The sequence below is a fragment of the Taudactylus pleione genome, unplaced genomic scaffold (genome assembly GCF_031769625.1).
Source record: "Taudactylus pleione unplaced genomic scaffold, aTauple2 ptg000202l, whole genome shotgun sequence".
Lineage (NCBI taxonomy): Eukaryota > Metazoa > Chordata > Amphibia > Anura > Myobatrachidae > Taudactylus > Taudactylus pleione.
The window spans coordinates 11,886,327-11,903,337 of NW_028284604.1; the positions used below are offsets into that span (position 1 = coordinate 11,886,327).

The following is a 17,011-nucleotide window of genomic DNA, read 5'->3' on the forward strand; positions in this document are numbered from 1 at the left end:
TCCAGCTCTGAAGGGGCACCTCCTCCATTGTCTACAACATATGCATCCCACTTAATGCTGTAACTATGTACCTGGAGTGTACCGTCACGGCTGCCCAATACATGGCACCCCTTCCCGGCACCTGAGAAGCTGCTATACACTAGTGGAGAGCTCCATGTCAGGCCATCAGCTGCTGCCTTCGTCTATCTATAGCCTGTCTGCATGCGAATTGCTACATTACAGTGTGAGCGGCTGTGACAGGGGGGGCACCAAATTATAACTTACCTCCGGGTGTCTGGGATGAACTTACGCCACTGCCTAGTTGGTTGTATGTTTGCACCTTATAGAGGCGAACTGGACACCACAATCGGTGTGACAGGAACTTCATATCAATTCTATATGCTAATGTTATCCTAATTTCTACCAATTGCATGGACACACAGATGTTGCCTGAGCTTAAATACACTATTAATATTCTAAAGCTCTTATTGACTTAATTTGCCCAAACCTTGTTCACTTCATCTTATGCTTTTCCATTTATCCCAAGTTTTGACCCCAGTGACCAGAGCTGTAACTAGACTTTTTGGTGCCCTGGGCCAGAAGGTGCATTGGTGCATTCTAACTACAGATGCTCCCAGTTACATTTTAGCTGATCGCACCACAAACGTGCGCACGCATCACACCATGCGATTCCCCGCGCCTGCATATGCTACGGTACGCTATGGCACGCGCTGTGAACGCACCATGCAATCTATGTAACATGTGCCCAAACATCCAATTCCCTGCAGCCACACACTACATAGATCTGTGTACACAGATGCTCAGCTGCTCACATAGGAGGCCATATTCAGATGGATAATTCTGGTGCAAGTTTTGATGGTGTGACCCAATGGTCAAAAGATGAACAAGACTGTAATTCAGTCTCTATAGACGCTGAAAGCGGGGGTCTCAGTCCTTGCACAGTCGTACACATGGATGTACTTCAGGGAAGGACTTTGTAGCAGCATTTGCATAAAGTCGCAGACAGGCGACCGGCAATAGACGCAGCCGTATCTACGTCCACTTCTGCATCAGCACCTATAACTCAGTAATACATCCTGATTATAATTTGTTATACATTCTGACATCAGGCATTGGCCAGGCAGTCAACTTTATATGAGAAAGATAAGCATGGGCTTATGTATAGCGGTCACATACAGTAGTAATAATAGTAATAATCTTAGTTATATAGGGTTTTCTCCCAATAGGAATCAATATGGTTTATATTAGCAGATTAAAAAAACACATGATACAAAATAAGCTTAGTTAAAGATTAACACTACAGAAAGAAAGCTATGCATTTTTAAAAAAAAAATTTAAGGCATTGAGTAAACAGATAAATCTGGAGTCTGTTTATGAAGGTTTCTAGAGCGGAGGCCTTTCAAACTGTTCTAGGGACCGAGTACCAGAGAATTGGAGCCGCAAAGCTAAAAGCTTGGCCCACAAATAAAGTATCCGAAATTCTAGATACTGCTAATAGTCCTTCATGTGGGTATCGAAGTAAACGAGTTGGAGAATAAGGAATCAGAAGTTGCTTCAAGTACCTTGGATCTTGGTTATGTACAGTAGGGCTTTGAAAGTTAATATGCCAATCTGGTAATATATTGGCAATGTTACAGGCAGCCAGTGAAGGGATTGGAGAGAGGGTGTTATGTGGCAGGAACTGGGCTGGTTAGTTAGTCAAGAAGGATTAAGACCATACTTGCCTACTTTTGAAAATGACTTTGAGGGAGATTGTAGATGGCTGCAGAATGCGACGCGCCGTTGTGGGGGCGTGGTCTGCTCCACCCAAAGGGCGTGTCTAACTCCACCTATGGGCGTATATATTCCTATAAGCTGACGCCCTAGCTCCCCCACTGACATTAAGACATCTCTACCCTGCCATATTGACATTAATAGATTCCCCCCCAGACGCACACATTCATTTATATGAATAGATTCACACACACACACACACACACACACACACACACACACACACACACACACACACACACACATCCTATGAATAGATTCATACACAGGGGCCCATTTATCAAAGTGCATTTGAGGTAAATTCCCCAAAAACACCTGTTTTCGGGGGTTTACCTCAAATACTTAGTATCCCCCGAATGTATGAAGGAGGGACCGCAGCAGGTATCGGAGATACCTGCTGCGATCCCTCCATTGCCGCCGGCAGCCGCCTCCCCCATATGTTTCTATGGGGGATGCGATGCTGCCAAATGTATCAATATCAGGAATGCGAAGCATTCCCGATATTGGCCCCAGCAGCTAACGCTATCTAAAGATAGCGTTAGCCGCTGTTTCCTATGGGCACTTACCGCATATCAGCCGGCGGAGGGATCTGCCAGATCCCTCCGCCGACAATCGGCGCCGCTCATGTGCAGTCCGCGGGACTGCGCATGCGCAGAAGCCCCGACTGCCCTCCGGAGACATCGCAGGGACGGGCTCTTTTCGGAGCCCGTCTCCCTGCATGTCCCGGATAATACATCCGGCAGATAGGATCGCATTTTGCAATGCGATCAGGGGTGGTACTGCATGCCCTGATCGCATTGCAAAATGCGATCATTAATAAATGGGCCCCACAGTCACACACAGACAGTCTCAGCACATCCCATGAATAGATTCACACACACACAGTCTCTCACACACAGACACCCAGTCAGTCACACACATCATATGAACATTTCACCTCCCCACACACACACACATCACATTACTACACACACACACACATACATCACATTAGTACACACACACATACATCACATTACTACACACATACATCACATCACTACACACACATCACATTACTACACATTCATCACATTACTACACATACATCACATTACTACACACACATACATCACATTACTACACACACATACATCACATTACTACACATACATCACATTACTACACATACATACATCACATTACTACACACACATACATCACATTACTACACATACATCACATTACTACACATACATACATCACATTACTACACACACATCACATTACTACACACACATCACATTACTACACACATACATCACATTACTACACATACATCACATTACTACACCCACACATACTGTACATCACATTACTACACACACATACATCACATACAAACACACAGTAATAGATCTCCCTCCCTCCCCCACGGCACTGACATGAGTTATACATGTGGCAAGGGCTGCAGTGAGCTCTAACACTCACAGTCTCAGGCAGCTCATCTGTCTCTTAGGGATGGGAATCATTTGATGTTTCATCGGAAACATCGGTTAAACGGTTTCGATGTTTGATGTTTAACCCTGCAATGTTTTTGATTCAATGTTTCATTACCATCGCAAGATTTCTCCCCCGATGTTTTTCCCTGCTTTTCCGTTTTTTTTTGTTTTGTTTTGTTTTTGTAACACTGTGGTGCTGTCACTGCTTTGGGCTGCCAGATGGCTCTCTCCTTGTATTATAGTCAGCTACAACTTAAGAATAGAGTAGAGTACAAAACACTGACTGGGCTATGGCTGCTGTATGCATGCTGCTACTGGGGGAGGTGGCTGACAGAGTGTGAAAGACACTCTGGTCAGCCAATTAGCAGCAGCACATAGGACAGTCCCACTCCTGGCTCACTGTCACTGGTGCTGCTCTCAGTGGACACTGGTTGGCTGCTTGGGGTGTCTGGTTGCTGCAGCTATTGGTAACTGAGCTGCCAGTCTCACAGTGTCACTGTCAGTCACTCACTGCATGTGCAGGACAGACCCAGTAGTGCCAAGTGTCTGGCGTGACATCATTGGTGAGGAGCTGAGAGAGCGAGAGGGAGGACTTGAGGAGACAGAGGCCCTCATTCAGAGGCGGTCGCAAAAAGCGACCGCTCGTTCTGAATGAGGGCGGCCGCTTGTTATTTTAAGTGCGGCCTCCTGGTCGCTAGCTAAGCTGTGGGTTACCACCCACAGCTTTAGCGACCGACCAGGTTGATGGTCGCAGTGGTCAAGACCATTGCGACCATCGGGGCTTGCGACGAGACAGTAAGGTTGGGTCTCGGCAACCGCAAGCCCCAGGGAGCTTCCTGCTCTGATCAAGCAGGAAGCTCCCCACTGACATCACTGCTGATGTCAGTGCGGCCGCCTACAAAACGTCAGGCATTCCTCCATGAAGAGAGCCATAGTATAAGCTTATTTTAAAAGTTTTAGTCTATGAAATGTTTAAATACAGTTTGCTTAAAAAATACAAAAAACATCGGTAAACATCGGTTCCAAAGAACCAATGTTTATATCTAAATAATGTTTTGTATTCAATGTTAAAAACATCGGTACTTCCAATGTTTTCTTTCGATGTCCCATCCCTACTGTCTCTGGGCCTGATTCAGACCCACTCGCGAGCGGCTGTCCGCTCGCAAGTGGGTCGATGTTATGGACTGAGCATGCGCACGACGGAGGGAGCTCCGTCGTGCGCATGCGCCAGACGCGACGAGCGAAGGAAAGTCCTTCGCTCGTTGTGTCCGATCAAAGGGGGCGTGCTGTCAATGTTGATTGACAGCACGCCCCCTTTGGTGGGCGTGCCTCCCTGACGGGTGCGTTCCTAAGGGAACGCCTCCCGTCAGAAGCCGGCCCACTGACATCACTAGTGATGTCAGTGGGAGTGATTTTGGCTCTGATAGAGCCAAAATCACTCCGGAGCTTGCGGTTGAAAACCTCAACCGCAGGCTCCGGCTCGCAAATTCGATGGTCGCGATGGTCTCGACCATCGCGACCATCACAATGCACGCTCGTATAGCCTGTGGGTGGTGACCCACAGCTATACGAGCGTCCAGGAGGACGCTCCATGAAAATGGAGCCCGGCCCTCATTCAGAGCGTGCGCTCTGCTCAGAGCGTACGGCTCTGAATGAGGGCCTCTGTCTTCAGTGTCCTCCGGCGTCGGCTCCTCCCCCCTCCGTCCTCTGTCATCACAGGCTGGCCAGGGAATGCTGGGAGCATCAGTCTCTCCCAGCAGCAGTCTGTGAGCAGGGAAAGGCGTGCCAAGGAGACCTCACAGCAGCCACACTCCTGCCTCCCTGCACCCGGTGAGTGCGCCCCTGCGTCTTAAGCTCGGGCCCCGCCCCCTTTACCTCCGGACTCGCGCATGCGCAGTCCGGATTTTTAGACAGGGCAGAGGGAATGCGGGGGATTCAACTTACTTTACGGGAGACTCCCGCGAAAATCGGAAGGGTAGGCAACTCTGATTAAGACTGAATATTCACCTCTGTCTCATCCTATAAGAAGATCATTAAGTACACATAGCAGGACTGTTTCTGTACTATGCGCCTGATTGATTACGGATCACAGCTGCGATTACGCACGCAGTCTCAGTGCGAAAATATGCTAATGATTGCTATCACAATGCTGTCGCAGCCTAACATAAGGACGCCCATTTCACATTGCACACATCCGTAATACTTAGCAAAACAGCAAAACCATCGGTAACATCGAGAACCATCGGAGCCTCACGCACACTTGCACAAGGTCAAACCTTACTCAGAAATTGCTAACCTCTCGCACAGTGAAAGCCCAAGCTGTGTATGGCATCGCAGTGGCTAATTTATGCACGCCCCTGTAATGGTGTTCAAACACACTGGCACGCCTGCGTTTTGCTGACCACCTCCCCCATCACCACCCCCAAACGCTCACTTCATGTCAACCACTCTGAGATGGGTCTGCGTAGTCACTGCGATCAGTCCGGTCGCAGTGAGACCTTCGCGCATGCGCACTGCAATGCATACACATGCGCAGAACACAACAATCGGCCGTCTGTGCGCGTAATCAGAGATGTGATCAGTAGTAAATCAGGCCCTATGTCATATTCTGAATTCAGAAATAGGTGAATTTGCAGAAAAATTATGTGCTACATTTCCACATGTTTTGTTTAATTATCACCCTTACTGTGCTCTTATTGGGAGTCAGATGTTAAACTGGGGAACTGATTTAAAGTCAAGGTTACTTTAGCTGATTTCCAGTTATTTGGATTGTAGCTGTACGCTCATGCACCTTAAGCACCTTGAACACATCAAGTTAAATATCTACTCTCTGCTCTGCAAGTAGTACACCTAGGAGTGCCAAGGAGGAAAATGTGGAGTGCACTCTGTAAACAGTACATCACAGTCCAAACTCTTTTCGCTTTAGATCTGCCCCTTTCATTAAATATAGTATTGTCCAGTTCAGCTGTACTTATGGCCTAAATTAGTCATGAGAGTCACGGTACATAAGGATATTCTTTATTACATGCAGCACTTTTGCGTATTTAAAGTATTGGTTTACTTTGTGCAAAGTTGAATTGCATTTCCCCACCAAACTGTAGATGGAAGGCACAAGATGGGTTCTAATAAAAGTATATAATAAAACACAATGTCTTCAGCCTAAGAGCTGGTGTACAAATCAAGTCCTTCTGTTGAGTTGAAAGTGCCAGGTACCCCTCCGCACTACAGGGAACACCTCGAAAAATGCATCCCCTCCAACCGTTTATCACATTTCACTCATGTCACTCCGCAAAGTGAAACAAAACCAGTGGAGCCCCTGTTCTGTACTTTGCCAAGAACGCCTTGACTCCACAAACTTTTCCCATGGGGCAACACAATTGCCACCTTCTTGCTTTGTAAAGCTCTGTGCTCTGGCAGTAATCTAGGTGTATGTGTACAAATGAATGAACACAGTAACCTTGTATGTTTGTGTGCTTTGTATATGAGGCCCAATGATTTGCTTTAGCTATGAAACGCCTACTAAGCAACAATCTGTTTTCTTCCCCAGTGGTTTGGAAACCTTGTTACTATGAAGTGGTGGAATGATTTATGGCTGAATGAGGGATTTGCCTCATACATGGAATACATTGGCGCTAACTTCATTGACCCCAACCTTAAGCTGGTAAGAACAATACAATCTGCACATGACTCATTCACCTCTTACTGTGGATTACACCATGCAGAACATTGGCAAATTTAGGTTTTGGGACTATTTAAGTAAAGCCCAATGCATGAAATATCACAGATATATTATGTTTTCAGCAAAATAATATAGAACACTACAGTTATAATAATTCTTAATGTGTCTTTTGCCTGGAGCAATTTATCAGGCCCTTTTCAGAGTTAACCGCGATAGTTGATACCATCTGCAATAGACTATAGGCTATAATATTGATGGAGAGGAATCTTTGGATCCCTCTCCAGCAGACTGAACTGTGTGCATGTTAGGTTTAGTGGCTACGCGTGCACAATAAAGACACCAGGTCAGAACCTGTACGTTCATTCCTTTGCTATTGGAATTAACAAGTGGAGAACATGGGAAGGGGCTCACAACATAGTTGCTGGGACAGCGTCTTTTCTAATGCCTTGTCCAAGCATGATTTCTTTTTATCAAGTTTTTATTAACAAATGTCACCAATAAGCATACAATAAGTACTGGCAATTGCATATAAAAAGCACATTGTAAAAAACAAGCATATTATACAAAAATCATATATACAAAGTAACTATACAAAAGACAAAAAGTTTTCCAAAACGCAAGATAACAGCATTGATTTCAGCTGAAATGGGACAAACATGAAAAAAAAACTTAAAAGACTATAAAATAAAAGGGATAGTACCGAAAAGTGATTGGAGAGTCATTCAAACACATACATTTCTGGGTGTTCATACCAAGTGGAGGTATGGAAACATTTACAAATATGATGATGAATTGGTTCTGAGAGAATAGCAATAAAACTCTTCTACAGTATGTTTCAAACAATTGTTGAGTGTGGTTCTCATTTTGAAGGAAAGCCACCACCCAATCCATGTGAGAAATCTAAAATAGCTTTTCTATACAGGGCCATTGAGGGAGAAGAGGACTGGATCCAAATCTAGAGCACAGTTTTGCTTGTCGTATCAAAAATTGCTAAAAGGAGCTTACAGGCAGCCATACAGATTCTAGTCCCTTGCGGGAGTATCCCAAAAATTGCCCATTCCACTGCTAAAGGGAGTTAATCAACCAGAAAGTAATTTGTAAATCTTTAACTGCTGACCTACTGTGGAACAATTTGTGGACAGCCCCATAGACAGTGAAATAAATACACCCTAAGAAAGCCACATTTGACACAAACATGTTTACCCTCAGTTTTTAGAGCACAAAAAATTTAAAGTTTTCGGGCAAAAGCACATAGGATCCAGGATAAGTTCCCAGATCCATGTGTTTTCACAATCGCAGCTGCGAAAAAAACAGCACTTATCGGGGTTTTTGTTTTATCTGCCTCCGAGCAGGTGAAGAAAAAAATCCCAGATGGTGCCGGCTTCCTGTCAGCAGCCCAGCACACACTGCTGTGTGCTGGGTTTCAGTGGGACGTGGGGGTCTCCTCTCCTCTGCGTGGGTGGGGTGGGGGTGTGATCACACTGATCGCCCCCCCCCTCCCCAGAGTCCCCCTCTTCAGCGCAGCCATTGTTTTTGTTTTATTTTTTAAGGGGGACGTGGCCACGCCTGGCACAATTAGGCCATGTCCTCCGATAAGGTAAGAGTTTTCGGGGCTAATTGAATTAGCCCGGAGAATCAATTAGCCGGTGGTAAAGTACTGCGGCTAATTGAATTCCCCCCTTAGTGACATATCCAATTAGCCGCAAACAAGTGAAAACTTAATGTCTGAGAAGTTTTCGCACAATTCGCGTGTTTTGGTGCGATCTTTACACGCCGTTTTTCACACTATCCTATTACAAAAATCACAAAAATTAATTTGCACAACAACTGTTAGTGGAGAAACCTGCGAAAAGTAGAGCTAGATTTGTGAAAATCTGTCTGTACCCCATAAAAAGTGTAACTGACATAGGAAATCATTTTAGAAGTGTATTAGTGGCCCTAATTTGGGGTTCTTAAATTGTGTTAAACGGCTGTTATAAGCATATTTGTGTAACAGTGGAAAAATTATAAAAAGTAAGTTTTTGGGGACAAAATAAATGCTGCAGTTACATTAGGGGTAAATTAAAATGGGCCCAAGTATATTTTTGTATGATAAAAGTGCACTTTTAAAAAAAGGGTAAAAATACACCAGGTGCAGCCACCTGCAATGTATAAAACACGTCCCATCCATACAGCCCCCCAAATACCAGACCCACTACTTTAAACCCATTTTCCAACACTCCATATTTTCACCCCAGAAATGACATGTCATTATTGACCAAATTAAGCTAATTAAAAAATGATGTTTGCCTAATTTGTCATTGGGGGGCAAAAATAGGAATTTTGCAAATTTTTTCATCTGCTCTTAGATGATGAAAACAATTTGTGTTTTTTGTCTATAGAGATTTAACTTTGGGAATAGGATTGCACGATACACATTTTTGTGCAAAAAGTTCGCACCTGCGAACACTTTTCACCAAAACGCGGCTTTTCCCGTCTAATTGGATATGGTCATAAGTTTTTCTTAGTGAAACACAATAAAAAAAAAATGATGTGAAATATTGGAAATATGCTGCTACAGGAAGATTGTGAAAGTCTGAAAGCTTAATGAAATGATTCTAAGTTTATATCCTTATTGTCTGCAACACAAAATAGAAAACAGCTTTAAACAGCGATGCCTAATCTAATCATACTTCTAGTACATCGTGCTTAAATTACATTTAGCACAACTACGCGATTTACAGCAATTGCAGCCCCCTTTCCACAAGACTAAAATCAAATACGCATTAAGATGCAATGTCACTATGTATAGAAAATGTTTTATCATTTATGAATAGTTTATATGATATGTCAGGTTACTTTATATATGCAAGGTACAGAAATGTGCTGTAACTTATAAAAACCAATTAGAGTATAGATTTTACTTTTTAGTTCAGAAAATGAAATCTATCAAATGATTAATTGCTGTATTAAAAATATATTGGGCGTTCCTGGGCGGAGCCTGGATGGTGACAGGGAGCATTGGTGTATCTGGGGGTCCGAGTGCCCCTGGCAAAGTAGGGGACTGGCATCCCCCTTGTTGGCAGTCACGAAACAGACATTCTGGTGGCTGTATGAGCAGCGTTTGACCCCCCTCGACGTTCGATGCTGATGCTCCTGACTGAGAGATCAGCAGCAACACAGACTTTTGACAGACAGAACTGACCGTGGGTGGCACTGCTGGACGGCACTGGTGCCCCTGGCGAGTGCCATCCTGGCCAATAGGAAGATACGCCCCTGACAGGGAGGTGGCTATCCAGATGCACAGAGATGGACCATCACATGGTCGTGCTAGGGAGTGTCGCAGGCATATGGCTGAAGCGATTGCATAAACAGGCGCTTAATCTCAGTGGAGACCAAACTCAGATGGAAAATGTGCACCTACCACAGGACTGGTGCAAGTTTTATTAGTGCGACTGATGGTGGGATCTATAGACGCTCAAAGTGGAAATCTCTGTCTTTACACATGCAGATGTACACCAGGGAAGGGATTGTAGTGATATTTCTGCAAAGTTGCAGATGTGTGACCGGAAAAAGCTGCAGACCCGTAAATCTCTGCGTCCAACTCAGAATCAGCCTGTTAGTTTTCCAGCATGAGCTTTCCAGAATCTATCTGTGTAACTGTAGAAGCTTTGCACAGCCATTATAGGAATGCTCATGTTGGCAAAAGTCAAAGTGTATTAGTAGTTTTTCCTAAAATGCTGCTAGCTGTAATGTACATGAATGTACTTCCAGTACAAAATGTGCCTATATGAAGTAACACATGTTCAAGAAGATGTGTAAAAAAAATGTTTGTGTTCAAAAAGATTCTCCAGGCATCCAGCTAAGCTAGCTACATACCATGCAATTTTTCTGGTCAGCCCGACATTTGGCATGATTTTTGTGCCAGTGGAAGGTCCCGATATCTGCGGTACACACTATACAATTTAAATGAAGAGGCTCGTGGATGGATTATTTGCATATGTCCGCCCACTAGGAGGATGGGGTAACAGGAAAATTCGTAGAATATATGGTTTGATTATCATGAATGCCCACATACTACACAATATCGGGAACTTTTGGCTAATATCTTCCGGCAAGTCTGACCGATTCGATAATCAGAGGAGAGCGTTTGTGGCCATTTTTTTACAGTTATATTGCCGAAACTAGTGTGTCTACACACTACACATTAAAACAGGCCGATCTCCCTATAATTGGCAAATCGACCCAATAATTGGATAGTGTGTTACCCAGCTTTACTCTGCCAACTAAGGTGAAAGGTCACATGTATTAAAGCACTAGTCCACATGGAACTCCCCAGTCAAACCATCAGTAGGAACATGTTAGCCCTCACAATAAACACCACACTGATGCACTAACACATATGCCAATAAATAAAGCCAAGCTCAAGTGCAAATTTATAAGTGTATGATATCACTAAAATAAAATAAATGCCAATTACATTGCAGATCTGTATTATTCTGTATTTGTGAATTACCTTTTAAGCAATAGTGGATTTTACCCCCCCAGCAAAATCCACCACCCGCAAGGACTGTCTAGCAGTGGCAGTAACTTCTCCAGGGTCGGTGCAAGGTTTCACGGCGCCCTTGGCAAAGGTTCACAATGCCACCCGTTTTCCCCCAAACCCTCCGCCCAGCTCACAGACACATACACAGTGCCCTAATAATATTCACATGACCTGAATTAAAGGGATGCTTCCCCCTGCAGTGCCCCCAGTAGTAAGGGCCCCTGTAGTGCCCCCAGTTGTAATTCCCCCAGTAGTAATGCTCCCTGCAGGGAATACATACGAATTACGGGTTCAAATCCCGACAGCGGCAGGCCGACACGGCTGAAAATCCAGATCGTCCCTAGGTAAGTATCTACTAACCTAACCTCCCTAACCCTAACCCTCCTTAGGGGTGCCTAACCCTAACCTTCCCCCCAGTGCCTAAGCCTAATCCCCCCTCTAAGTGCCTAAACCTAACCCCCCCTTCCCCGCCGCCTATACCTAAGTCCCCCGGGGGGGTGCCTAACCCTAAGTCCCCCCCGTGGGTGCCTAACCCTAACCCTCCCTCCCCCTAGCCTAACCTTAACCTCCCGGGGGGATGCCTAACCCTAAGTCCATCCCCAGGAGCCCTAAACCTAACCCTCCCCCCGCGCGGCTGTCCGCAGCGGCGCCCGGCATCACTTCGATCGGGATGCCGGACGCTGGTCTCCCGGCGTCGGTAGAAGTAGACGTCTGTCATTTAACCCTCGCCGGGATAAAGCAGTCGGGAAGCCGGCTGTCAGGCTTATGTCCGCCGGCTTCCCGATTGCATACCCCCTGCAGTGCCTCCAGTAGTAATGCCCTTGTAGTGCCCCCAGTAGTAATGCTCCCTGCAGTGTCCCCCAGTAGTAATGCTCCCTGCAGTGTCCCCCAGTAGTAATGCCCTTGTAGTGCTCCAGTAGTTATGCTCCCTGCAGTGTCCCCCAGTAGTAATGCTCCCTGCAGTGTCCCCCAGTAGTAATGCCCTTGTAGTGCTCCAGTAGTTATGCTCCCTGCAGTGCCCCCTGTAGTAATGCTGCCTGCAGTGCACCCTGTAGTAATGCTCCCTGCAGTGCCCCCAGTAGTAATGCTCCCTGCAGTGTCCCCCAGTAGTAATGCCCTTGTAGTGCTCCAGTAGTTATGCTCCCTGCAGTGCCCCCAGTAGTAATGCTCCCTGCTGTTCCCCCAGTAGTAATGTTCCCTGCAGTGCCCCCCAGTAGTAATGCTCCCTGCAGTGTCCCCCAGTAGTAGTGCCCTTGAAGTGCTCCAGTAGTTATGCTCCCTGCAGTGCCAACAGTAGTAATGCTCCCTGCAGTGCACCCAGTAGTAATGCTCCCTGCAGTGCCCCCAGTAGTAATTCCCCTTGAAGTGCCCCCAGTAGTAAGGGCCCCTGTATTAGTGCTCCCCATAGTGCCCCCATATGATGCCCCTTGAAGTGCCCCCAGTAGTAACGGCCCCTGTAGTAGTGCTCCAAATAGTGCCCCCATATGATGCCCCTGTAGTGCCCCCAATAGTATGGCCCCTGTAGTGCCCCCATATGATGCCCCCTGTAAGCCCCCACCCCCCGTGCACACACACATACACAAAAATAAAAAAAAATTAAAAATACTTACCTTAAACCCCACTCCAGAGCCTGCAGCCGTCCGTCCCCGGGTGCCCGCTCCTCGGAACTATGGGAGTGATGTCATGACGTCACTCCCATAGTGCACTGCGGGACCCGGAAGCCAGAGCTCAGGAGTGAGCTCTGTCTTCCGGCTACCACTGGCGCCGGGGGTGGAGGGAGGGACCCGGGCGCCCGCTGGTAAGATAATCTCAGCAGGCGCCAGCACCTGGCGGGTGCAGGGGGTGCGATCTCTGGGCCGCTGGGTCCCATAGCAACCGCACCTCCTGCACCTTCCGTAGGCGGACTGAGAAGCACTCTCTAGTGGCCGGCGCCCCTAGGAAGCTGCCTAAGCTTGCCTAGTGGAAACGCCGGCCCTGGGCCCTGCTAATCACAGCTGGACAGGTAGTCCCAGGGGGAAGTGTTTTCTCCCCCTGGGACTGCCAGTCTGTACTGCAATTAGCAGAGAGCAGCTTCCAATGGGAAGCCACTCCCCTGCTATAACAGCAACCCTACCTGACTTCTAGAGGCTGCAGACGATGTCCAACTGCACAGAGGTCCAACTACATCAACTGCTTTACAATTTGTGCACATGTGCAGGATCGCAATCCCGCACATGTGCATAAGCCGCCTGCGCATTGTAGACTGGCAGAGAGCAGAGCAGTAGACCCCGCGGGAGTTGCAGGTAGGAGCTGCCGCTGTTTTCAAGTATTAATTATATTTAACCTTCTAAAAAAAAAGAGTTCACTGGCAAATCTGCTTAAAATGTACTTCATTAACAAACACAGACCAAGCAGTAGAGGAATAAATGAATAATGACACCCAATGCAATCAGTTATAAGGGTTCCTCAGCTAGAGCTAAACATTGCTGCAAGTTACTGTCCATTATCAGAGGGAAGTGATGGTGCCTTTCACGCTAATTACCAGGCAGCGAACTTTTCCTTAGTATAATGAAACGCTGTGTGCAGAATGAGCCATTGAGAGAGAAATTCTATTATTTGAAGTATTTATATTAAAGTGCAATGAAAAACAACAAATCCAGATGCTGGTAAAAGGGGTCACTGAATATGTCAAGTGCATCTTTAGATTTATCTCTTAAAAGGAAGCAATTTAAAGCACATTTTCCCGACATTTGCTCTGCCAGCTTTTATGGACAATTATAGAGGTTCTCCGGGCTTCAGTTTAACATTGCAGGGTGTAGCTTCCTCCAGGTTTCTGCAAAAGGCACTAACCTCAAAATGGACATTAATTTGAGGGTAGGTGAGTGTTTGGAAATAATGATCTCTTACACATTGTGCAAGGCAAGCTGTGCCATTTATATAGCAAGGGCCAGTTCTCTCTCTCTCTGTCTGTCTGTCTGTCTCTCTCGTCTTTTCATTTTAGGGCACTGTTAACATTTTAGTTCATTATTAATCTCTTCACCCTTATAAAATTCTGGAAATAAAATTATTTTCTCAGTACCCCATCAACTTTCAAAATCTATCACAATACAAGTGTAATGGTGCATACACACGGTACAATTAAAATGCACGATATGAACGATAACGATATCGTTCATATCATGCATTTTTTAGTGCCACTAACGACCTGCGATACGCGGGCACGTATGGAGGATAAAGATATCGTCCATCGACCGTGCATGCAGGCCAACCTTATCGATACCGACCAGGTTACTATAGGGACCTCCATAAGACAAAATGTGTCAGTACTGAGCGAGGAACAAAGTACAATTGTATTATACCAGGATTAAAATAGCCACAGTTTTCACTGCTGCTAAGTAGAATCTGTCAATAACTATTTAAGCTTAGAAAATGACTTATCTAGTAAGGACCACGCTGTCATGTTGACGCTCTATTTTTCTCTATATCTCACTATCACACACAGGAGCAGATTATATTAAGCATGAGGTTCCGTCTCCTTATGGCTAATTCAGTTTGCCCAATACTCTCGCCACAACCAATTTATTTAATTTCCACTCAAACCCTCCATTTCATAAGACATACAGTATACATTATCTTTACACTTCCAAACCTAAAGTCTTACATCATTCTTCAGATATCACTTCAATCATGCCTGTTTTCCTTTATTCACTACAAATCTTCAGGCCTTGGCCTATCAACCTATATGCAGTAATCTTATTACCTTTGTAATATAGCATTCCTGAAGCATTAGCATGGTATGTTGTTTCCATACAATAGCATACCTGGATATCCAAGGACCCTAGTGCTAGTTCTCGTTCAAGTCAAGTTCTCTTCCCTACACGTCGGGTCACCTCAGTCCATGGCTACCACTGTCTGCGCAATGAGGAGGTGGGACAGAACTTCTGTAATTATTATATATGCAGTAACGAGATAAAGGTAGTGAAATACATTTCTTGGCATAGTATATTGGTATGGATGTTGCCACATTGCAATAAAGCCATCAGCAATGCAGGCAAGTTTCGGCAAATAAATTGCAACTGGGTGTGGTATAAAAGATCAACATGCAATAGGTCGACAGGTACAAAAGGTCGACAGACAAAAGGTCGATGGTGTCAAATGATCAACACATTTTTTATGTAATATAATCCTAACCCTCCCCCTAGTGCCTAATACTAACCGTTCCGCTGGTGCCTAATCCTAACCCTCCCCCTAGTGCCTAAACCTAGCCCTAGTCAAACCCTAACCCTCCCCCTAGTGCCTAACCCTAACCGTCACCTCAGGCACCCTAACCCTCCCCCAAGTGCCTAACCCCTAACAATAACCTTAAAAAATTTTAAAAACCATAATCATGTGACAACCATTTTGTGTTGACCTTTTAACCATGTGGACCTTTTGCCAATCAACTTTTAGTACCTGTGGACCTATTGAATGTCGACCATCTGGTGTCGACCTTTACATTGTTGATCTTCTATTGGCATACCGGCCTGGGCCACCCCCACACAGCACTGGTCACAGCTTCTCCACTTCTCGCAGTTGATCATTTTCAGCTCTAGGCCCATGTGGCTCTTATTCCGGCCATGGTACATCGCTGTGACTGAAACATATAGGAACTATTGCAGAGTTGGAAGTAAATTGGGACAAAATTATTAAGTTCTCGCAAAAAAATAATACGTTCACACCTACATCAACTCTTTAGAGTTTCCTTCAACTTTTTATGGGGCGACCCAGGAGTAAAAGTACTAAAGGTCGAGTGTAATCGATTAAAATTCCACATCAATTGATCAACATCAATGTTGTATTTCAGGGGCTAAATGACACATTTCGTAACACTTAAAAATCTATATTAAAAAGCAGTCTGTTAGTAAAAGTGTGATTTAGCCTCTGAAACACAACATCGATTGATTTAGATTGATTTTTAATCGATTACATTTGACAATTTACACCCTAGTGTCCAGCACACACAAGATATCAAAAGTTGAGTTTTTCCAAGTGCACAGAGGTCTCTCAGAATGACCTTCTCTGATTTCCCTACCCCTTTATCTCTGTGCCACAGCTGCAGCCTATTAATCAGACTGGTACCTCATAAGATTGCTAGAAAACTAGAACTAGCCTTATGGAGACCCACCCACTCTCCTCCAAGGACCCAGTCAATCAGTTTTTACTTGAACTAACTACAGTGGAAAGATAACTTTCCATTTCCAAATAAGAATCCCTGGAAATGAATACACATCTACACATATAAACTAGAGATGAGCGGTTCAGATTCTGTGGAATCCGAACCGCTCCGAACATTGGGGATCCGAGTCCACCCGAACCCTGTTCGGGTGTTCACCGCCTGACTCGGATCCCCGTTCGGGGCCGAACGGCGGCCACCTGATGTCGGATTCTCACTAGAGAATCCGACATCAGGGCTCCTATTGTGTAGGGCAGAACACAGACACAAACACACAGCCGCCAGCGGCAGCTGTGTGTTTGTCACAGCAGCCAATGAGAGTCACACAGACTCTCATTGGCTGCTGCATGGAGGGAGCCGGC

The 17,011-nt window shown here is 45.4% G+C and overlaps 1 protein-coding gene across 1 annotated transcript in view; it reads left to right on the forward strand.

Moving 5' to 3' along the window:
- LVRN (laeverin) overlaps nt 1-17,011 on the forward strand; it is a 147,796-nt gene that overhangs the window by 72,932 nt on the left and 57,853 nt on the right. Inside the window, exon 6 of the mRNA XM_088477703.1 lies at nt 6,802-6,915. Coding sequence (XP_088333829.1) covers nt 6,802-6,915 — 114 coding nt within the window. The remainder of the gene's footprint in view (nt 1-6,801; nt 6,916-17,011) is intronic.